Consider the following 24,472-nt stretch of genomic DNA (forward strand, 5'->3'; position numbering starts at 1 on the left):
AATACATAACTGTGCCAGACTTTGTCAAAATGCTGTGCAGCAGTGGAGTATTGTCAACAGTACTTAAATTAAGCAAGTGGAGCACAAACCATTTCTCCTTACCTGACTGAAAAGTATCACTTGCATTATTATGAAGATCTAAAAAATCCTAACGAAAGAACTCTCTTTATAAGGAGTCATCCTAAGAGAGCATGACCGAGTAGCTCAAAATGTATATAATTCTGCTCCACCTTTATTAAATGACCTCAGGCAAACTGTCAGTATATGTGAGCTCTATAAACATTTTGCCTAAGACAGGATTCCATAATTTCAGTGTAGGGACAATAAATAGCATATAAAAGAATACGAATGCAGAGGAAATATCCATGTTACACAGCTCCTTCTTAACAAGTATTATTTTTGCAATACTTAACACTGTTGGCAACTCTATACCTATCATGAGCTTAAAATTCCTGATGAGTGGGCAAAACCAGCCCTGTTTTCTAAGTAAAGAGTCTGTTGCAGTCAACCTTGTAAAAGAAACCTTTTAGTGTCAGTGATAATGAAAATACCTGGTACATATGACAGCGTTAAAATGGTGTCATGACCCGGCAATTTCTATTCAGTGCTGTCACATCCATGCACTGCACAGATCAGGATTGTCATCATGTAAATGTAATAGGATTCTTTATCCTGCATTGTTGCTCAGCTAGGAAGAGTAATTCTGAGTTTTCTGTAAGTTCTGAATAGCAGCAGGGGGCCATGAATAGCTTGGAAACCTATATTTTTCCATTTATTTTTTTTAAATGCAAATTACACTAGTAAGTCAAAAAAATCACTTTTGTTAAAAATACATTCAGAATTAACAAATGCCAAAAAGAAAAGAAAAAAGACACATTTGGATTGTATCTCTTGCCTTCTGAATATTTTAGTTTATAACAAAAGCCCAGCCTAGAAAAATAACATTCTTTACTGGATTTTGAGGAGGATACAGCTGTACAAATCAAAAATGCCATCCAGATATTCTCATATTACTGTGCTCTAAACTGCTTCCAGAAGAGATCTGTCCACTAATCATTTAGTTGAGTAGTCAAGAGTCCTAACTTTTTTAATGGTGGTGCTCTAACTGCAACTTAAGCAAGGTTATGAATACCAACTTCATATAGGTATGTATGTGTGTATACATATATATATATATATATATATATATATACTGTGTGTATGTGAGTGTGTGTATCTACTCTATATGCAATATATGAATACACATTTATATTGCAATCCATAGTAGTTAGATGTGCTTCCTATTTCTTAAGCATTTTACAAACATTAACAATTCAGACCTCACAAAAAGCCTGTGAGGCACATAATATTCCCGTATTATGGATGGGAAGACTAAGACACAGAGAAATTAAGGCCAAAATTTTCTAATTTAAAATCAGGCCTATAAGCTACATGTAGACACTTCATTAAATTGTCTGACTTCTAAAATTGCTAACTACCAGGAGCCGCTGTTCCATGGGAAATCACTGAAAGGTATGAAAAATTATCTTCTGAAAATTGGATTGCTGCTTAGGTGCCTAAACTGGTTTATTTTCATGTTAAAAAATGATTTTTATAGAAATATCATTTTGATTAACTGGTATACAGGGAAAGATAAAATAACCTGTTATGACATTTTCATCCCATTTAAACCTCTTCATTGTGTTTAATACTGTACATCTGCTATATTTAATACTACAGAAAAGTAGAAACTTTTTTACTTTTGCAAGTTATGGGAAATTTCAGCCTGTTACTTGGAAGTTGCATGGGGTTTCTAGGAGGTGAAAAACATCTCTACCCAGTAGGAGCTCATATTTTCAGGTACTCAAGTATGAAAATTTAAATTTGAGATCCAAATCAGCAATGAATGCTTTACAGGATCAGGCCTAGGGGACATTCATGTTTCCTGCATGAAATTCCCAGCAGTATCTGAGAGGGGAACCCTTGGTCCACTGCATCAGAATCTTCCTGGGTGATGCAGCCCCCAAAAATAGTTAGTCCTGTGTATTTTATATACATAGACATACACACACCTTCACACACTTACATATATATATATCTATCTATATCTATATAAATCTCACTGAATCAATGTAGGTATAGTTCCTGAACATCTCCCATATCTTGTTTTCACTGGTGAATGCCTGTTCCTCTGTCATTGTCCAGAGCTGCTGCTTGTGACACTGTACATCCATGCAGACACAGCAAAGGGCACTGGCTTGTACAGCGATGGGTGAGTGGTGTGAGGCCTCTGGAGCAAGGGTTTGGCCAGCAGGGAAAACGGAGTTGCTCAGGGGTGCCTTGAGCATTTCCAAGTGCTGATGTTCCCTCTTGCCCTCAAAAGCTATGTGGTCACCTCAGATGTGGTACGTGCGTGCGTTTGTCTATGCAAGGTCTGAGCAAAGAAACAATGACAATCCAAGTTTCTGAAAAACCTGAGCAAAATATTGGGTTTTCCTAGTGAAAGCCATCTACGTTCTTGAAAATACAGATCAGATGTAGAATAAAACATATGTTCCTAGGAGTTCAGAGTATTTCATATACACATTGACCTACTAGCAATATTCCCAAAGGCATCTTGTTGCCAACTACGTAACAGCACGGAGGTTTTTTTTCAGCCACAATAATACAGGAAGATAAAATACACGTTCTAACACACAACAGATCCCCCAAATATACCACAAAAAGGTCTTCAGTATTTCTTCAACTCAACTAGTCCCTCCCTGCCCTCTCCAACCAAAATCAAGAAATAAAATATGTGGATCCCTTATGGTGCAATTAGAAAAAAAAAGCTCACTTACAGAGAATTTTTAGTTGAAATCAGATACAAAAGAGTAAACATAGCTAGTACATATTCAGTTGGCCTTTGTTCGTAGAAATCTGCAGATGTCTCTGTAGTTAGTAAAAGATGTTTAGAGATAGCTATAAAAGCACCTACAGTGCGATAAATAAAACCAGCGGGATTAAGAAGCACTGTTTCTGCTGCTTATTTCCAGTAGGTTCAATTATTAGTTTCTGTTACCCCTTTCCCCACCCATCCTGACCCCCAAAAGGTCTCAGTTATTTCTTTATTTATTTTTCTTTTTAATCATTATAAACTATTTCTTGACCACTGTGGAGCCCCAAAAGTAAAGCACTTATCAGACAGCTGGCAGTTTTCTACTTGGTTGCTCTGGAGCCATGGAGCAACAGAGCCTTATTCCCTGACATGAAAACAAAGCAAAACCAAACAGAAGAAAACCACTGACTTAGAAATTGTTCAGAATTAACAGCAGCATGTTAACTTCAGAAAGCTTGCACGTAGTTTCTCTAATGTGCAACGCAGTTGGGTTAAGGCAAGTATGAACTGTACAGCCTTCAGGGCAAACAATGCGCTGTCTATTGACTTCTGCTGCAAGGTCATCCTGGTATTTCAGTGTTGTGTTGACTGAGGAGACTCAACACAGCCCGGAGTGTGGAGGAGGCTCCCGCAGCACTGAGTGGGCTGGGTTCATGTCTTAATCCAGATGGGCCGTGCTGGCGGTGGCCAGGGGCAAAAAGGGACAAAAGGTGGCACCAATGCCTCTGTTGTGTCCCTCTGGTGCTGAGAGGCAGGAGGTTCAAGGAGGGGTTTTGGGGCATCTCCTTTAGTACCTGTTAGAAAGAGAGGCTGCAGGTCTCTGTTGTTTACTGTCTCGCTGTTCAATCAGCTTTTATACAATATTTTTAGCACAAAAATTGAATTTCTTTACTCTTTGAAGAACCAGGAGGCCATCCTGAAAGAGATTTTTGAACAGGTCCTCTAGCCCACCTTGAATAGTCCCCATGTTTACTTTGACCTAGAAGAAAGACAGAGAAAGAGCAACACTTATAATCCAGCATATACTTTTCTGATCCCTGCCCTGCTGCTCTGGTGCCCTTTTGCAAGCAAGTGTAATCCACAAACCAGTTCAGATACACGTGGGATGAAGAGGACAGAAAGACAAAGTGTTTACTCAAGTAACTGCCTGGCTCTCTCTGGAACATTGTTAGAGACGTCAGCACAAGTTTTCTAAACAATCTTAGGCAGGAGTTATATTTAATTATAATCTTAACTGTATGTCCGTGGGTCAACTGGAATATGACCTAATTTATATAATCCATCAGATACGTAGCTGTCTTTGTAAAACCAAGAAGTGACACAGTGTGAGGACAGAAGGGTTGGATTGCAGGCGCAGGGGAAAGCCCCCCACTGCTCAATCACAAAGCAGAGACCCTGTGCAAGTGCCACAGCCTGGCCACTTTAACAGTATTGTCCCAAACCCATGTTTTATAACTAAAGCTTTCAGTCTAAAATGGACAAGATGTTTTTTGTTGATAGTGAAAGCTTAGGTGGTAGGTTATTTAAATGTGTCTGAATCCCAAAACGTGAGGTGATAATTACACAGAAGATTTGTACAGCATGAACTTGTGGGGTGTCATGGTGGTTACACTCAAGGTGCTAGTTTTAGTGTCTTTCTTTTTGTGTTTCATTTATACTTTGAGTGAATGGTGAAGTAAGTAGCACTTTCAGTTTGTGCAATTATCTAGACAAATGCCTATATGTGTGTGCGTGTGCACAGCCGTACAGATACTGCAAATATTCTTAGGCTTCACAATAGGAGGAAAGCATGCTTCACTTCAGGGCTGCACTGCTTTTGAGCAATTTCTCCAGTGCATTAGGCATCAACATCAGACATGCATGGGGTTTTTTTGCTTCACTTCTTCTTTTCTCGAACAAAGTTCAGTGTGAAGAACATAAAGAAAGATTTCTCTCCCCTCCCTCCTTCCTACTGTTTTTAGAACAGTAATCATGCAGTGCAGTCTTGTTCCACAACTATCACTGTTTTTTTTTCATGTGCAGCAGAATCAGTGTCAGGGAGTGTTTAGTCACCTTCCTCCGTCACCTCCCATGAGGAGAATTTTGTCTTGACAATTGATTTCCGCCATCTTATTGTGTCCTTCTCCCATGGTCTGGAAATGAGCACTGGCATCTCCGGCACAGAATGCCAGGAAGCTGCTTTTGAGTACATCAGCTGTGGCCACACTGCAAGGAGGTACATGAGCATCCCGTTCTGTTCAAAAAGCGTATTCGTTTTGAAGGGACTGTCTAGGCTTCTTGGCTTGTACAGCATAGAGCACACTGTTGGCACTTAAATAATAAAAAAATCCCATTTATAACAGGTAGAGAAATGTCACCATAAGAATTCTTCCCCAAAGCATAGTTTTAAATTGCATATATTTTTCACTTTAAAAAGTAAACTGATTTAAATTAAATGTTAAATTGGAAGAGGTGATAAGGAAAACTGTGATTGGAATTTAAAGCCTAAAACATAGAGAAAAAAACTTCAGTGTGAGTTTGAATCTAATAATTCTAGACTGTTAAAGGTAACAGTAGCCAGAGATAGTCACTTCCATTAACTACCTAAATATAATATTTCTTTTTCAGCAACCAAGATTTTTCTTTTCCTTAGATATCCTGTTCATTTAAGGTAGTTTTTCATAACTGATGAAACACCACACAAAGCAACTATGTGTATTTAAACTGAATTAGAATGTTCTTAAAAGTAGAGCTTGATTGATGAAAATCACAAATAAAAAGTAATAAATCTTTAGATTAAATAGTCCTGATGACAGAATAGAAATGTAAATATGATAAGCCTGAATAAATCAATATAATTTGCCCATGTAAGTTGGTGAGTTGGTGTAGGTTCAATATAACCTCCACATTAACAAAATGAAGTCCTAACTTTAGCACACAGGAAGAAACTGGTTACAAAACAGTATGTCTTAACAGTTAGCAATTAGTAAACCCAGCATTCCTTCAGAAGAATAGTTAAATAGTGCATGTATAAAGGAGTTAAAATTGATTTCAATCACTTGGATGAAAAACTGTCTGACTTCCACAGATATAAGTTTCTGTTGATGGATTTCTGTCATTGCAATCCACTAAATCAATTCACATCAGCAAGCAGTGGATAGTGACTGAGACTTAACACAACATTCTGTATGTCTTTAAGATTTGTACTAGTTCTGTATATGAATCAATCTGGTAAATATGTAGGGGGGTTCTCTGTTCTGTATTACTGACCTATGTGTTGAAATTTGTATTTTGAAAGGATCTGAACAACCATTAGAAGCTGATATTGTTTTGGTGAGCTTTTCAAAGAGGAGGCCATATGCTCTCCTTCCATTTTGCAGCATGCCCAGCACACCACAGCACAGAGAACAAACTGCTGTTGTGCCTCTGCATATAGTTAGCAATCAGATGATTTAAAGGCACCTGTCTCCTGTTCAATTTCTCTAATAAATCCAGAGCTCTGTAAGAGATGTGCCCAGTGTGAGTCTGAATAGGACAGAATGCAGTGGCAGCAAAAAGTGATCTCTGTATTTTCTTGATCTTCTCCCAGAATTAGATGGGATGATAATATATCTTCTATATATTATGCTTAATATAACTTCTGTTACCTATGAATCCAAAGACATTTTGTAGCAATGGATAAAATTATGGAAATAGGAGATGAATACAGATATATGGATGTATATAGGTATAGTTGTATCCTGGATGGGCATGATTAGGGCTTGGAAAGTGGTGAGAGCATGGCAAGGGACTCTGTAAAGTAGAAGGTTTCTCCTCTCCTCTCCTCTCCTCTCCTCTCCTCTCCTCTCCTCTCCTCTCCTCTCCTCTCCTCTCCTCTCCTCTCCTCTCCTCTCCTCTCCTCTCCTCCTCTCCTCTCCCTCTCCTCTCCTCTCCTCTCCTCTCCTCTCCTCTCCTCTCCTCTCCTCTCCTCTCCTCTCCTCTCCTCTCCTCTCCTCTCCTCTCCTCTCCTCTCCTCTCCTCTCCTCTCCTCTCCTCTCCTCTCCTCTCCTCTCCTCTCCCTGTTGTGTTTTTTTCTTTCTTTCCTTGAATACTGTGAAGGTTTACATTGGTGATATTTGGGGAATTAGCTCCATAGGGAACCAAATCTTTCCTCCCAACAAATAAAGCTTTAAAGTACCAAATATTTTAAAGGCCTGCTGTTATCATATCAGCATGTTTTGATTTCTAATACATAATATTGCTGTAAATAGTGCTACAAGCAGATCAAACCTTGACTTGATTAACCTGACATTAGAATTTGTCACTCCACTACCTAATGGACTGCCTACATTTACAGAGCAACTGCAATGTGAATACATATGCATGTGTTACTAGTGTGCCTCAGCTGTAAATAAAGAAAGGTATTCCTGAATGCCATAAAAGCTTCTTAAGGACAGATTGTAGCAATCCTAGAAAGCCCTGTCAAACACTATACAGTCAGAGGGAAACATGAAGTGTCTTTATTTGACTGTGGCTGGTACATGGCAATACTTTTGCGAGTTGATTGAACAAAATGCCCACTCATATTCTGATTTCTGTCCCTTGATTAAGACAGCTAAATCACCTATACTCCAGTGAGCATGCAGCATTGGAATAAGAGAAAACAGTTCACATGGATTAATCATCTATCTCTTCATCTAAGCTACAGGTTTAAAATGATTGCCTTCTTTTTTTTTTTTTGTTCACAGGTCTAGCTTTCTTTCCAGTCAGTATGAAGATGCATAGTAAATGCAATCTGCTGTTCTGGAAGAAACACCAAGAGCATAAAGAGAATGGGGTAATAGCTAGAGGGCTCCATATGTTGATGACAAGGTGTGGTATACTGAGAAAGAGATAGGATTAGAATTGTTCTAAGTACCTATGTACCTCATCTAATACTATGAAGGAAATAACATTTTCTAAATGCGCAGCACTGTGCCAAAAGTGCAGGTGAAAAATATTTACTTGAGCACAGACAGATGGGAAGCTGAAGCTGAGACGACATTGGAGATATGCACCATTGTAATTTGAGATTATTAAAAAGCTCCTAGCAAAGCTCCTGAAGGGCCCAGTTCCAAACACCAACAGAGAACAGATTGTACCACTGATAAAGGAGTAAAAGCAAGATTCCATTCAAAAATAAACTAATCCATTAGTAGACTTGCTTCCACTAACCCGAAGAAATGAAATAGCATTCAGAGGTGAGTGGAATTGTGTGTTGGGATGGCTACTGTTTGCTTGAAATTAGTTCTTTTCCACAAAAGAAATGTTCAGATGAGAAACAAAGGAAAAAACGTAACTGTTGCCCCTTTATGAGTTGTGTGGTGCTGTGCTTTTAGTGTGTAGGGCATTGATGACAAATAAAAAATATTTCCAAAGGCTGCAGCAGTGAGGTAAGATTTATCTGGGCAGTCAGGACTGTTCTGCATTTCAGTTGATATCAGTACAAGAAATATTTGGAGACGATTGTTCCTGGGCTGGTCTGTGGTTGCGCATCAGCTCTAGTGTGAATATACTCCAGCTGTGTGTATGAGCTGAGATTTGTTTATTCATTTAACTCCCCAACATATCAGACTGCACTCTAAGATGGAGTTGTCACTCAATGGTTAGGTAAAATACTGTCTTCTACTCAAACTAGTTTTAAAAGCCATATGTTGTTACATTTGTTTCGGCTTTTTTAAATGTGGAAACTGGAAATGAGGTACAGAGGTGCCTTGGTGAACAGATGCTCTGGTGAGACAAATGCTAAATGCATGCACTAAATTAGCAAGTTGCTGAACTTTTGATAAAGCTTCATACAAATCCAATTTTTTTCACAGCCAAAGTTTGTCACATATGATTAGTGTTTTCTTCTACACCAAATTGTCACTATCTCTGAATGGAACCTGCTGGAATGAAAATAGGGAAAAATCAGGTGAGAGTTGGATGCTGTTTGAACAACATGATATCCTGCCCTAAGAAATCATTTTAATTCAACAGAAGAGTAATGTTGGTTCCTAAGTGTAGCTTGAATTCAGTCCATCAAAAAAGGCTTCTGACTATTCTGAATTTTTAAGTCATGCCATCTTTCAGCTTAATGATCCTTTAATATCAGGCTGCCACTCTGCTGAATATCCTAGAAGTTAAGTACTTACATATACATGGGCTGAAGCTGTAAATGAGATGTCTTCTGTGGACCTTGATAGCCATAAGAGTCAAATCCACCTATGAAATCAACTGAAAGGGGAGAAATTGCTTTCATTAGCAACATCTTTTCAGAACTGATAGTCATTATCATTCAAGAACCACCCAGTACACAGATTATTTTTGACAGGTCCTCTAATAATCTGTTAATATTAGATCAGCTAATTGGGAAGATACAGAAAAACAGTAAAAAAGCAAAGAAAGGCAAAGTACCCTTTTTTCCTTTACTTTTAAAATCCATTCAATTTTAAAACCACATAAAAACAGTAAAGCATTTATAAGAACCATCTTTCCACCAGAAATAACCACACATCTCTCTTTTTCAAGTAAACCACCTCACTAATACAAAACAACATGCTATTTAGACATTACAACTGCTGAAAACCATATATTTATTGGCATGAATGCATTGCTTCTGACTGTGATTACTCTGGCGGTCTTGCTGTCATACCATGGCTCAGCAGAGGATGTAGAGGAGGGAGTACATTGATCCAACTCTGTCTGAGAGACAGAAGTTTCTCTGATTCCCTGTTTTGACATTTGGGTTGAAATGCATGAACAGAGAGTTGGAACAATTTATCTGAGCTTCAGAGATGAAACTTCACAGATGTAAGGAAACCTGCATTTCTCTCAAGATGCTGAAGGTCGGCAAGAAGGTTGTGGGGTGGGAGTTATTTATTAATTCACACAATTGCCAGCTCCTCATGGCCTTCTCATGTTTCTTTTAAACAATTTCCAGGAAAATTCAATCTCATCTGAGCCCAAGACCCCTATATCTCTGCTAAAACACTTTCTTTGCACAGGGAAAAGGGTGCCATTTTCTACCTTTGTCCCAGGAGATTCAACTATTGGCTTATAGGGGTTATTTTGGGGCAGTTCTCATCCCTGAAATATTGTCTCTTACATCACAGATCTGAATTGGACTTGACTTTGATAGAAAAGGGCCAAAGAGTTCAGGTATGGAAGTGCATTTTTCACATGTCTGGTCACTGCTACTGACAGACTGACTCTGTGTACATTAAAAGCAGAAAGAAAAGAAGAAAAAGAAAGAAAAAGGCTATTTGATAGACAACAACTTCTTGTAGATCTAAAATGCAGTTACAGTAACAAACAACAAAAAAAGTAAATTTACATGGTTTGAGAACTTCCACAGTGGTTGGACTCCTTAATACTTGCATTTATAAAGTTGTTTTAATACTAAGGTACCCCCCAATTTGTGCCACACTTAGTCATACTTATCAATACAGTTTCAGCCATTCCAGACATTTACCAAAAAATCAAATTCTTGTAGGCCTCCTTTTACCACTTACTCTGCAAGCAAAGAGCTACCAAAACCACTGGACTGCCTGGGTATAGTATGTCTCCATTGCAACTGCACACATGTTAAATCTGTCATAAAGTCATTATTTGCTGGCAAGAATGGCCCCTGCAGAAATAATTTAGCCAATTCTGTGCCCTGTAGCAGCATTATGTGTATTCTTATCCCAGAAAGATGTGTTACTAAATTAATCCCTGACATCTCTAATGAAGGAGGTTCTATAGCCTCTCCGTGTTGCTTTTCCCTGTGCCTAATTTCCTAATGTCTAATGTAAATGTAATTTCCTGCAAATTAACTGCTTATCTATATTTTGGCCTTTTCTCCTTATGGATGTGAAGAAAAATGAGCCATTTTTTTCTCTTATAACTGTTTTTAAACCATTAAAAAAAGTATTTCATGCCATTCATTGTTTTCAGGTTTAAGCAAACCTAGTTATTTCAAATTTTTTTCACAGCTCATGTTGTCCAAGCCTCTACATTTTGAAGCCTGAAGATCCTTCCTCAGTTTACTTATGTTTCTCTTACAGTGGGGTGCACAAATCATGTCTAACCGGCACAACTGCCATACAGTCTTTTGTTCATTACCTGAAATAATTCAGTAGGTTTTGGGGTTTTGTATGTTTGGTTGGGTTTTTTTCTTGTTTTTGTTGTTCTTGTTTTGTGTCATTTTGGTTTGGTTTCCAATTTCTTTTTTCAACAGCATCACACAAATGCTTAATAATCAGCTCTTTATTTTTTGTTTTGACACTAACTGTAGCCTAGCCTAGTCTATATTTTATTTGAAGATGATTGATTCTTTTCCACAGGAGTTCTTTTGCACTTGTGTGTACTGAATTTCATCTTCTTGATTTCAAGCCACTTCTCAAGATTATTTTGACTTCTAATCCTACATTCACAAGTGCTTGTACTCTTCCCAGTCTAATTTAATCTTAAAATTTTTACACACATTCTCTCTTCTATCCTCATTATTGTTAATAAAAATAATGAAGAGAATTATTTCCCTAGCTGAGGTTCCAGTGGGATCCCATCTGAAATGTCCCATCTGCTTTATAACTACATTTCAAATAGAATTTTAAACAGTTCTGCACTCCACCTCTGCTGACTGCATCAGTACTTTTTTGAATGTCTTACAAACCTTTTATAATGTAAAAATCTTGCTAAAATCAAGACAAATGCTATTTGTTGCATTCCACTTAATCAATGTCTGTAACCATCAGAATGCCTTTATCAAAATGTTTTCATGTCTTTGGGAATGTACTAAGTTTACAGGCAGAAAATGAAGGATATTGTTTAGTGAAGTGCTAGGCTGGAAGGAAAACCCCCCCTCTATTCAAATACAAAGAAAAAAGAATGGACGTATGTTTTGCTGCAGGTATGGTTTGCTGTTTGCTTGCCCAATGTTCTTTTCATTTTGTTACTCTTGATCCCTGACAACACAAGTCAGAAAATGCCTGTGTTGGATCAAGTGCCTCACTCTTGTCAACTCATGTCACTTTAGGGATATTGCTTATAATCATATGTCCAGCTTTGCATTTCTTCTATACTTTCCTAGAACATTTTATTTCAAGCAACCTGTAAAACATTATTAGTAGGCTGCAGGCATAGACACTGCTTTGCAGATGTGGGGCAAAATCTTGTCTTCAGGGCTGTTTTCAGAAAGCTAAACCAATGTGTTAAAAAAAAGATTTCTTTGAGAAAAATGATTTTGTGTGAGCATGAGAGAAAGATGCGTGCTGAATACCTCTTCGTGCATGGTGGCTTTGCCCTGCTGTACAGAGCAGGCACAGAGTGTTAGTAAGCCAGATTGCCAAGTTACAAACAAAGCAAGGTCGAGGAGACATTTCTGTGTTCAGCTCACTGTAGAAGCTCCCATGTGTGTAACCAAATGATGGCAGGGCAGCGAGTATGACCATGACCTCACTGGAGACATACAATGGCTTCTTGCAGGCAACAACAAGCTTTGCAAGGTAGGTGAAGGGAGGTAATAGAAAGTAAACTGCAGCACAAAAGGATTTCATCAATTTGTTTGCAGCAAGGTTTCTTCATGGCAGCTGCTTCTCAGCAGTGCAAACCCCGTGGTGTCCAGACTGTGCTAAAAGCTCCCTGTGGACTCTGAGCTGGTTTCTTAAAGCATGCAGCAGGCTGCCTTTTCTGCAGGCATTTTATCCTGGCTGTGCCTGAAAGGTCACTAAAATGTCATACAACTGATACATTCCTGGCAGCCATAACATCAGATGAATAAAACAAGGCTCATTAGCTGAATCAGTACAGAGGTGTCCATCCTTAGCCTCATATATCAAACTCTTTTTTTGACTACTCTATCATACATTCATCTTACATGTCACTGATATCACAAGGGGCTCATGTGGTGTTTCACTTTAGTAAAAGCACACATGAACTTAAAAACATAATACAATTTCTGTTGTGGTGGGTTGACCCTGGATGAGCACCAGTTGTCCACCAAAGCCACTCTGCTGCTCCCCTCCTCAGCTGAATAGGAGAGAGGAAATGTAACAAAAGGTTCATGGGTCCAGATAGAGACAGGGAGAGATCACTCAGCAATTACCATCACAGGCAAGATAGCCCTGAATTATTACCAAAGAAGAGCAATATAATGAGAAATAGAGACAAATATTAAACCTTCTTCCCAGGTTTAACTCCTGATTCTCTGCCTTCTCCACCCCAGTGACATCAGGGAACGAGGAATGGGGGTTGTGCTTAGTTCATCACAAGTCTCTCTGCTGCTCCTTCCTCCTCAGGGCGAGATCTCCTTATATGCTTCCTGTGCTCCAATGTGGGGTCCCTCCTATGGGAGAGAGTCCTCCATGAACTTCTCCAATGTGAATTCTTCCCATGGGCTATAATTCTTCATGAACTGCTCCAATGGGTCCCTTCCTTGGGACACAGTCCTTCAGGAACAGCCTGCTCCAGCGGGTGCCCCCTCAGGGTCACAAGTCCTGCCAGCAAACCTGCTCTGGTGTGGGCTCCTCTATCCATGGGGCCACAGATCCTTACAGGGGCCTGATCCAGCACAGGCTTCCCACAGGGTCACAGCCTCCTTTGGGCACCCACCTGCTCTGCCCTGGGGTCCTCCATGGGCTGTGGTGGGTCTCTGCTCCCCCATGGACCTCCCTGGGCTGCAGGGTTGTTGCTCTCACTCCCATTCCACTCTTCAACTGGAGTTATTGTGCAGATTTTTTTCCCCTTTTTTAATCTGTTATCCCACAGGCACCACCCCTGTCACTGACAGGCCAGCAGTGGGTCCACCTTGGAGCTGTCTGGCACTGGCTCTATCAGAAGCCACAGGAGAAACTTCTAGTAGCTCTTCACAGAACACACCCCTGTAGCCCCCTCAAAACCTGGCCATGCAAATCCACCTTTGAAGTACTGTGCGCTGAAATTTTTATTTTCCTAGGTGGACTTGAATAGGATAATAGCAGTACTACTTATCTGAAATATACTTTATAAAAAATTCAGATTATTTTCTTCTTTTGCTTGTGTTAAGGGTCTTGTCAGACATATGACTGTTACAAGTGTAACAGAAGACATATGGCTCAAAGTAGGGACATATTTTCTATCAATAATTACCCACAGGAATGTGAAGTTTCAACCTCTGCTCATGGTCGAAGTCCCCACTGTTTCTGCTGTACCTCAGGACAGGATGAGAGACAAAGATGGGTTTCTCATTTTCCATTTCTGGAAGTCTACAGTATGTAGAAGGACCACTAAAATGTGATGCAGAAAAAAGACCCCAGTGCTTGGCATTACAGTGGTCCTGAAATATATTCATGCGTCTACTAAAATAATATAAAAAAACCCTAGAATTACCCATGATAAAGATGATACCTTTTAAAACAAAGAGTTAATGACCATGGAGGTACATGTGCATGCCATGACTGGATGTATTTCCTGTGTGGTATAGCAGAGAGACAACGTGTTGTGCCTATATCCTACATCTGACCTGTGAGGTCTTAAATTTATCTGCAATCTCTCCAGAGCCAAAGACTTGGCTCCCTGGACTCAGGTTTCTGAAGTGCTGCAATTGAGCTTCACTGCCACAGCAAGGCACATCGCTGCAGGTGTAGCTGGAAGGAAGGAGAGATGGCAAACAAACTACAGCTAATAACATTACTGAGAGCAGTGCTGGTTCAGGATTGAGTACATGAGGCAAGAGAGAGCTGTGCATAAATAGCGGAAGCTAAAAACTGGCCAAACTGAGAAAAAAAAATGGAGGGAAGTAAAATTAAGTTTCATTTTAATAGTTTGGAAATGACATATGGGGCAAAAATATAAAAAACATATGGGGACACCTTTGCTCTTGCAGTTTTGCCAGTATCCTGCTACCCAGCTCTCAGTTTGGTGAAGACACTTCCAAACAATTCAGTGCTGCTGCCTTTTTATGCTGTGAGCATGGTCTGGTGGCTGTTCCACAAAATAGCACACAGGAGGAGATTTGCTTGAATGTGATCTCCATAAAGTTTGTTTACAGTGATAATCAAACATTATTGGTCTTTGTGCTGAGTGCACAGTGATTTAGGCTCTCAAACCACAGTAGAGCCAAACACCAGGGAAACATGGGGAAGGAAACATCTGCCAGCACATGAGGCTGTGCCCTTTCTGCTGTCACAGGAGGATTCAGAAATGGCATAAGGACTTGGACATGAGGTCCAGTTCTTGTGGTGCAATGAGCAGCATTTCTGCCAAGCAGTCAGTAATGAAGGGCCTGTGAGTGCTCTCAGCTCAGCCATTTGCAAGGTGAATATAAAATCTCAGATTTTGAAACTGTAACCTCATGGCATTTGTGAGCTCTACAGTGGCCACTGGAGCTGCAAAGGGAAGCCCTTACACAAATTTTGATGGAGTTTCTCAGCTCAGATTTGCTCCACTGCCACTTTTTTCATGCTGTTTACTTGTATAATAATAAAAATTATTCAGTAATTTTTTGTTTCACAGGGCCTTGTCCTCCAAGTTTTTCTCCTCTTATCATGCTTCTTGTTGGTGTAAGGCAGCATCTTCTTCTGTCTCTGTTTCTGCTGATCCCCTGGCTGAGTCTTTTATCAACTCTTCTGAGATAAGATGTAGGAGTGCGGAGATACTAATAAAGTGTGAAGTCTAATAAACATGATCTGGTGTTTCTGCCCTCACAGAAATACAGGCAGGGATCTCTGCCTTTAATTAGGGAGCAATATCTGCAGGTATGCAGATATTGCTTTCCAGGTGAATCCAGCTCATGGTTGTACCCAGCAGAAAATACCAAGATGAATGGTACTGTGGGTCCAGAAATTAGATGAGTCACAATTTCTATCAGATTTGCAGGTGGAGAAGGCGTCTGGTTGGTAGCAGATTCTTGGACCATGACATTGAGGAAGACCATGCTCTGGAGCAAGGCCTCTGCCAGGCAGGGCTGGCCAACAGTGGGAACCATGTTGAGAGGGTGGGAACCAAGGTCCTTGCTGAGCAGAAAGGAGCCAGGATGAAAGTAGTCAGGAATAACCAAGCAAAGGCTCAGAGGCATGAGCCCAAGGTGGGTGAAGGCAGAAACTGGGACCAGGGATAAGGCAGGCAGGAATAAGGACCAAAGGGCAGAAACAGCTGGAGCATAGCTGCAGCAATGAGAAGTACTGGCCTGAAATGGCCAGCACTGTCTTTTGTACCTGACAAATACAGCAAGCCACCCATCAGCCTGTACACCTGCAAATAGGGTTGCTGCCTGACCTTTGCAAGGCTTTGCAAGGATTGTCTCCAAACTTGCAGTGGGGCTTGTCTGATGCTTAGTAAAGAAAGAATCAGTTAAAGACCTGCACTCAGCTAAGAGAGCAAGAGAACAATAATAAGCCAAGAGAACAATAATAGTCTGAACAATACGTTATTTTTCTAAACTGGATAGACCTGAGCATTGCTGGATAACAGCCATTTGTGTTCAAATTTTCATCCCTAAGTGCTGAGCAAAAAAATATAGCCCTGCAATATAGATTTTGACTGACAAATCATTCTAAGAATTAAATGTGTGGTAGACTGAATTATTGTAGAAGTTATCAAATGAGTCATTAGGAAAAATTGTTCTTAGCCAGATCACTGCTAGGGGCGAGCAATAAAGAGAAGAAAAAGAAAAAAAGAAGGAAAAAGAAAATGCCTGGAGCAGTGGCCTCCAAGTGTGACTGCCACACTAATAAATTAGAAAAAGAGTCATTAGTAGGTGCAACAAAGGGGAGAATTAAGGCCCAAATCTATGAAAGTTAACAATCCAATGCTAATGAAGACCTATCTCGATATTTGAAAGGAAGAGCAATAAGGAAAACTTTAACAGGAGTCATGCTGATAAAAATAATTTAGTACAAAGCTATGTTCATGGCATGTAGGAAACTGCAAGGAGCTCACACTGACTGTCTCGGCAGGAAGGACACTAAGGCTGTGGGCAGGTGTCCTTTGCAGGGCCACTGGAAATAATTAATTAGTCTGGTCCACCCACAGCAGCTCATCTCCATTCCTCTCAAAGACCCTGCTATCTGTCAACCTGGAGTGATCTTGGATGGCCGGGACCTGTTGTTCACCCACTAATCTTGGCTGAAACCCTAAGAAGGCAGCCAGCTGCCCTCAAAGGGTGGGACACCAGGGTGAGGAAGGGGGCCAGCAGCCCCACATGGCCACTTGCAGGCTGTTCCTCTTCAGAATCCAAGCTGCCTCTCCTCTGCCTCAGGGGATGAAGGATCGTTGGTGGGTGTCCTTTCAAAGACAGCCCTCCATGTTCAGTGCAAAGCAGTGGGAAAGGACTGATGTTGAATTGGAGTCTTTCACCAGCACCAGAACAAAACATGCCTGAAAGTATTTCGTAAGCAATTTTCAGCTTGTGGAGAGTTTCAGATTTTGCTAATTTTTTCCTGATTTTGAATATGAGCTTTGTCTATTTTTCAATGTCAAAACATTTCCATGTCTAGGAAGATCACACCCTATTCAGCTGCATCAACAACCTGAGTGTTGCTTCGAATGATCTGTAGCCTTTCTTATCAGAAGCATCACTAGTTACTACCTAATTTCTGCCACTGGCTTGACACAACTGCCTGGAACATTGTTTCATGGTATGAATGCCTTTGTGTTCCTCTCCTGAAATTAATAATTAATTATGAGTAATATTTTCCCAATGGTTTGGTATGAAATGTATCTTTCTTCAAAAACACAGACATTAGCAGTTCATTCACTATTGGCATGTGCAGATCTTTTCCAACACTTCTGCTATGCCATTCCTGGTTAGGTAAAAATTGTGTGATCTATAATTAAAAAAAAATTATGTAAGGTAAGTATATTTCCCTGGCTGTTACAATGTAATGATTTTATTAAGCAGTATTGCATTGTGATGAGCTGCTGGAATGGAAATGTTACTTCCTTCAAGCTTTATGTTATGTTATTTAGACATTTTTAAAATTGGGGTTGACAGTCCCCACAGGAGGTGGTGATGGATGCAGGGGGAGTGGCAGGGAAGACAAGAGAGGGAGAAAAGAAATCATCAGAGATGAAGCCAGCAATGCCACCATTTTCTCTTGTGTGATTTTATTTATATATATGTTTCATACCACAACCCTGTCTCCTAGGGATTCCTTGAACATCAACTTCATTAGTTACGAAGGCAGCAATCCATAACCAATTTTCTTTTCATGTCAAGCTTGTTCATGTATAAACCCAGCCCTTTTGTTGGAAACATTTGCAATTAATCCCACAAACAAAGAAAATGCAAATCATACAGTCTACCCTAAGCAGCCCTTCTGACTCAAGGCCCTGACCACCATCTATTATACACTAAAATGAATTGAAATTCCCACTTTGAGTCTAACCTAATTTCCTAGTGATAATAGGCATGGATTCCCAGAAGCATTCTATGCATCTAGATAGTAACATCCTAATTTCCCTTCCTGGTAAATGTTTTAAATAAGACTTTAGCACCAAAGGAAATTAACCTTTAAATTAATTGTAATTATAAAATGCCATCACTGATTTTGTCTTCAGACTAATTACTTGCCATTATTTAAACAAACTGCACCTCCTCAGAGCTTTTAAGTTTGTTTCTTTCTGCAGTGCTGTGCCAAATGATCACAGAGCAGGCTGTGTAATGTCTGCCAAGCCCTGTGACACCTTGGACTGCTCAGCTCCATTTGCATCTCAAATGCAGCCGGTTTCACTTGTCATCTCTTCCTGCCATAGACTTGCTCCCCTGTGCTTCAGCCTGCACGCTGCAGCTCAGACGTTTTCAGCCTGTGCCTCAGAAGCAGCGAGCACACACACCTTAGGGGACAAAGATTGCCTGCGCTCTGCGCCGAGGGGAACGAGACGCTCAACACCAGCCTTCTGCTCCACGAGGAGCCCCCTCCCAGACAGGACATGACTGGAAATAACAACACAGGAACCAGCTACTGATATGTGCAAAAGATTGATGTTGTACAGGCATGTCAGGGAATTTCCTAAATGTTCCTGGTGGCATCATGGCTCTCCAAGGCAGCTGTCCTTAGGATGACAAACGTGAAGTAGCACCTTGGGATTTCAAAGGCTTCTCTCCCTCCACACTTCTATCAGCATCCTGACAGCCAAAGGCATCCCATTTTCCTCCCTCTGGTTTACTTAGATCATGTAGCAGTCACCACACTAAATGAAACAAGTAAATGGAAAGAGCTTCTAATTGAGCTGCAGGCTGTAAATTGAAGAGCACAGCTGAGGAAAAACAAGCTGAAGCTTCAAAATTGTAGTGTATTCCTTGCATTCCCATTCACAGTGACCTGTTCAACAGTTTGGAGAACAACTGTGTTTTAAATATTGGCTTTTATTTGTTCCTATTATTATTTGTTGCTGTGCTGTCTCTGCGGGCTGTCTAGGCTGTCCCTAGCACCAGCCAAACAAGTCAGGCCAGTGATTCCCCCGGTCATGAGAGCGGTGTCTACCACAGATAGGGCAGGTTGCTCTTTGGGGTTGCATCCCTGCCTCCCCTGACTGTGGCGGAAATCTTGGTTGTTAATTTAAGCTGCAGGCCTACTTACATGTAGCTGTAAGAGGGTGAGATGAATGCCACCTGTGACAGCACGGAAAAGGTGAAGATGGGATCCCTGGTGTTTTCCAGAGAAAGACTCAGGACACACTACACAAGTGGTAGGTGCAAAACAAAGTGTATTGCTGAGGTATCAGATCTCCTTTTCTCAGGAGGCTGTTTTATAAAACATTTCTTGGTTCAAACATAGTTGGACATTTTCAGAAAGAAAAGACCACTATGGGAAACTAAATACAGCTAGACCTCTTGCGGTTAAGGAAGTCCATGAACAGCAAATTGCCGTCAAGAATTTCTGGGAACCACAAACTTGGGATGGGAAACAAAGAAGCAGAACTAATACTCTAATGTTTGCTACCAGTTTCTCTTTCTCTTTGTTTTAGAGATTTCTTTAAGCAGGAATGGAAGCTGAGGTATTATTTCTCTGTAATGTCTCTCTAAGCAGATTGTGACAAACATTTGGCACAGAAAAAAAGAGATACCTGAGCATATTCTGCACTTCAATAGTGCCTTTCATCCCAGATGCTCAAAGTTATGAAGCAACACGCCTGTGAGTTTGTCCCTGCAATTATTTCCCATTTTAAACATGGGAAACAGAAGTATGGAGAGGTTAAGCAACCTGCCCAAAGGTGGAAGGTTGCCTATAACAGAGATAAAAAGAAAATGTTTTTCTGTCTATCCCATGTGCATGTCAAAATTTCACATCTCTCACATATAACGAATTTAACACTGTCTTTTAAAATAAAATCTTTGTCATCACTTTTTGTACTTCCCAGGTCAGAGTGGATCCCAGAGTGAAATATTGTTTGGCACCAAGTTGACTGGCACATAATGCTGTATTGCTTACCAGAAGATATTTCCTATCTAGGATATTGCTGTCTTGCTGAACATTTTCAGTAATTCAAATGCAGTCTTTAATCCAAATTTTTATTGGAGGGGAGGAGTCAAATAATTTTAAAGGGTTATATAGAGCTTCACTTCTGTGCCAAGACATCCCTAATAGCAGGGCTCCAGGGAATATGCAGCAAAAATCTTCTAGACAAAGTTGCAATTTCTTTTGCTTTGCAGTTTAACTGGAAACAATGCTAGGAGAAAAGAAGAAAGTGTATGTGCATCAGATGGTGCAAAGGTTGTACCTCATGGTATGCGAGGGAACATTCAGAGGGGTCATATTTGTTCTCTGATTGCCTTGCCATTGCCTAATAGCAGGTAAATGCTGTTTCTGCTCCCTCTCTGGGTCAGCAAGAGAGCCTTCTAGGTTAGGATTTTACACTGAGACACAGACTAAATTAGAGATTTTCTCTTAGCTGAGGTTCATTCCTAGCCAAAGCTGTTCCTCTAGTAACAAGCAAATCTTACTCTCAACAGAACCTGTGAGAGCAGAATTCCCATTTCAGTAACCCAGGTTTCTTTCTTAATTGCTAGAGACAAAAAGCCCTGGGAGGATGCTGTTTGACTGCTTATATTCCAGTGTTCCCCACAAAATGTCTACAGTTAATGAAGTTTTTAGAAATATGTTGAATTTTCTTTTAGCAAGGCAGTAGCAGCTTATAGCAGGGAGCCAAATTGCTAGTGAGCAAATGCACATTAAAGGAACAGTTCGATGTTATTAAAAATAATGTGCAGCCTTTGAAAAATGCAGGCCTAACATGATTTTGGGAGAAAAACGAGGAGCTCCAACAAGTCCACAGTCACTGGATGCCTCCAAGTAAAGGCTGCTGCTGACATTTTCATGTTTTATTTTTAATTGCTGCAGCTAATAATGCTAATGAGCTAAGAATGGCTTAGGCATTCCAGTGGCAGTGGTGAAGAGGAGTATTGTATTTGCTGGGACCCCTGTGGCAGGAAGGAATGATGAATCTGACTCCATGTTCTCAGAAGGCTAATTTATTATTTTATGATACTATATTAAATTAAAGAATATTAAACTAAGTTATACTAAAGAATACAGAAAGGATACTTACAGAATGCTAAAAAGATAATAATGAAAACTCATTACTCTCTCCAGAGTCTCAACACAGCTTGGCACTGGTTGGCCAATGAGTGAAAACACTCGCACCAGAAACCAATGAAACAATCTCCAAACACATTCCAGATGAGTAAAACAGAGGAGAAGCAAATGAGATAGTTATTGTTTTCATTTTTCTCTGAGGCTTCTCAGCTTCTCAGGAGAAAAAATCCTGGGCGAAGGGATTTTTCAGAAAATGTGAATGTGACAGAGGAGAGTGTGGAGCTGGCAGCAATGTTGCTGGGGACCTGCACTCCCTTGTCTTTCCCAGAAAGAGACCAGAGCCACTCCAACCTTCAGAGTTCCTCCTTCTTGTGCAGCCACAGGGAAAATGTTTAGGAGTGGTAAACCTCCACTGAGAGAAGCAGCCATGGAAAAGCTGCTCTTGTCTGCCCCTTGGGAAGACACGGGTGCTGCAGTTTGACTCTGGTGTGCACCAGAGCACTTCTGGGGTTGTACCAGGAGACAAAGCAACTTCCTCTTTAATCCTTGGTGCAGAATTAACCCAAAGCAGATTGTTCTCATGAAAGGTAGCACAGACTTGAGCTTTGATTTAGGAGGGCTGTGGCTGGATTTATTTGGTGTGTGAGTAATTAAAACCTCTAGATTTGCTGATTCAGTCCTAGTTATGACCGTGATTTTATCACTGTGTTGTTCCATTCCTAATCCTTTAGTGAGGTTAGAGCAGGTTAATCTTAGTGAAATGTTTGCTTAATTCTACCCCAACTCATTTGATCTCTTAATAAAATCTGCATTAAAAAATGGAGAAATAGTAATTCTTTCAGCTTGTTCCAATTACTTTGAGAGCAAAGCTAACTCAGCTGAAGCAGCTTAAGAGCAACTTGACAGTGTTTTTACAGTTGATGCTCTGTGCCAACAGGAGATGCGACACGTTCCATACTCCACAGCAGTGTCAATATCTTCATCTGGTTAAAATCTGGAACATGCCCAGGTTTGGCTCTTGGACGTTGCATGGCTTTTTCTCCAGTCTTATGCCTTGCTCCTCAGATCTGCCAGGTTCAGTGTTTCTGCCTCTTTTGCTTCTCCTTTGGACTGCTGTTGTTCCCATGGCCCATTAGCAAAGCAGAAGAAATGGAATCGAGTGTATGGGTGCTCACTTTGTCCCTCATGAAAAGCAAAATAATTTTTCTGTTGGTTCTGTCTCATCAGAAAGGACTTGTGGCTAAATGAGAGTTTGGTATGACCCAACATGTTTATCCTTACAAATACTAAATAATATGACATCCATAAGGGATACACTTCTCAGAAGAGCACGATCGATGCATGTGTTGCCAAAAGGGATAGAAAAAGTGAGAAAATGTATATAAGACAATAAAATAATTTTAAATTAAACCTGAGCAGGGACTATTTGTATAGACTGCAGGCCCTGGCTGTCACAGTGAATGCTTGGTACAAGGCAGAGTGGATGTCTGAGCAAAGAGAGAACTAGAGTCATTCTTACTTGCTACTTCATGAGTCCTCTCCATAGAAACTAAAGCTGTCCTAATTTTATGATACCTTGAGGGGCCAGATCCAATCTGAACATTATTACACTGTTGGCACAACTCAGCCACAGAAGTTCCCTTTCCCTTTTTTGGCCAGCCAAGCTTCCAAACCTCAGCAGAGGGGAAGCTGCAGCACCTGAGCTTATACTGGCTCCATTGCACTGGGTGGGGATTCACCCTGGTGCCTCAGAGAGGTGCTGGCAGATGGGTGAGATGCTCTTTGACTGGATGAGAAGATGTGGCTGGGGTGTACAAAGTGATAATGAAATCTAAATGACAAAAGTAATGACAAAATATTCAAGGTGAAGGCAAGAAAATGTTCAAAGAAGCATGACAATCCGTGGCTGCTGAACAACAGGGAACTCTTGGTGCAGAGAGAAGAAAACAATACCATATTGGCCGTGGCATTCCTGCCGGGAATGCTGCTTTATGAACCATGGGAGAAATCTCCCAAATGTGCTCTGACTTCTGTGCTTGATTGGTGAGCCAAGTCTCAAGTCCCTTCCTTGCTTTTTGCTTATATCATGCCCTAAAGCATTACAGAATAGTGAAAAAAATATTTAAGCCCTTAGAAGAGAGGGCAGAACAGTATTGAATGGGATACCATTTTGGGGGACAAGGAATAACTGTCCTTCAACTCTGTGGATAATAAATGCACTTAATGGGAAAGCAGGAGAAAATACATTTGGCTGGGTACTTCCCTAAACAGAAAAGTCTATTTGTGACATACCCCTGCTCCACACAGCTTGCCAAACCCTTTGTACTCTTTATACCTTCCTCACTTCCACAGAAACGCAAAGACAACTGAAATGAGCATAGTCGAAACGACCTCCAAAGTGTGGTGGTTTGATTTCAGCATTAAATCTCCCCTTGATGGTTCACAGTGACATTGTATTGCCAATAGATTACAGGGTTGTAGCTATTTTCCACGCAGGAGAACACACAAAGGAACCCCCGCCAGCCCTAGCAGTGCTCTCAATCAAATAAAAACCCTTTAGCTTCCTGTTGCAGAGCTCTCCCTAGGATTCATGTATATTTTATCAAAGTTACATGCAGTTCTGATACTTGTTTCTAAAGTGCTTTAGTATGAATCCCAAGATGTAGTGAAATGCTGCAGTAGAGCTTTTTAAAAAAATCCAGGTTAGAGTAGGGGAAAAAATGAAATGGCTTGACTCTACAGAATGCAATAAGAGCAAATTTTGTTCAACAGGATTCTATTGATATAAATAAGTAGAAGAAACACAAATCTACATCTATATGAAATCACTTCAGTTCATGTAAGTGCACCCTGGGAGCAGCAGGAACAAAGAGGAACAAAGAGGAGCTCTGCTGTTTAACCTCTCATAAATTAAAGCCCTGCGATGATCTAAAGGTATTTTTTTGCCAGAATTGCTTTTACAGGACAACATACATGCCAACACAAAAGAGCTATAACTTCAGTTGTAACCAATTACTCTGAAAATAGTTCATAACAGCCTGGAGCAAGGAAAAAAACAACTTGTATTTACTAATAGGGATTTTTTTCTTTCTTTTTATTAAAAAAAAAAACACCAAAAAAAACCCCCAAAACCCCCTTGTTT

General features: G+C 40.4%; 1 protein-coding gene across 3 annotated transcripts in view; it reads right to left on the minus strand.

Annotated features, from left to right (window-relative positions):
• Positions 1-759: 759 nt before the first annotated feature.
• The window catches only part of NKAIN2 (sodium/potassium transporting ATPase interacting 2), a 517,183-nt gene continuing 493,470 nt past the window's right edge, over positions 760-24,472 (minus strand). For 2 of the 3 annotated variants that reach the window (XM_030944620.1, XM_030944618.1), the window contains 2 exons: positions 8,989-9,070; positions 4,804-5,167 (listed from right to left, as the gene is read on the minus strand). In XM_030944620.1, the coding sequence (XP_030800480.1) occupies positions 5,095-5,167; positions 8,989-9,070 (155 nt within the window). In that variant the 3' untranslated portion in view covers positions 4,804-5,094. Of the gene's footprint in view, positions 3,837-4,803; positions 5,168-8,988; positions 9,071-24,472 lie in introns of those variants that run through there. The other variant, XM_030944619.1, reaches the window with a different exon arrangement.

Source organism: Camarhynchus parvulus, chromosome 3 (genome assembly GCF_901933205.1).
Source record: "Camarhynchus parvulus chromosome 3, STF_HiC, whole genome shotgun sequence".
In the NCBI taxonomy this organism is placed as follows: Eukaryota; Metazoa; Chordata; class Aves; order Passeriformes; family Thraupidae; genus Camarhynchus; species Camarhynchus parvulus.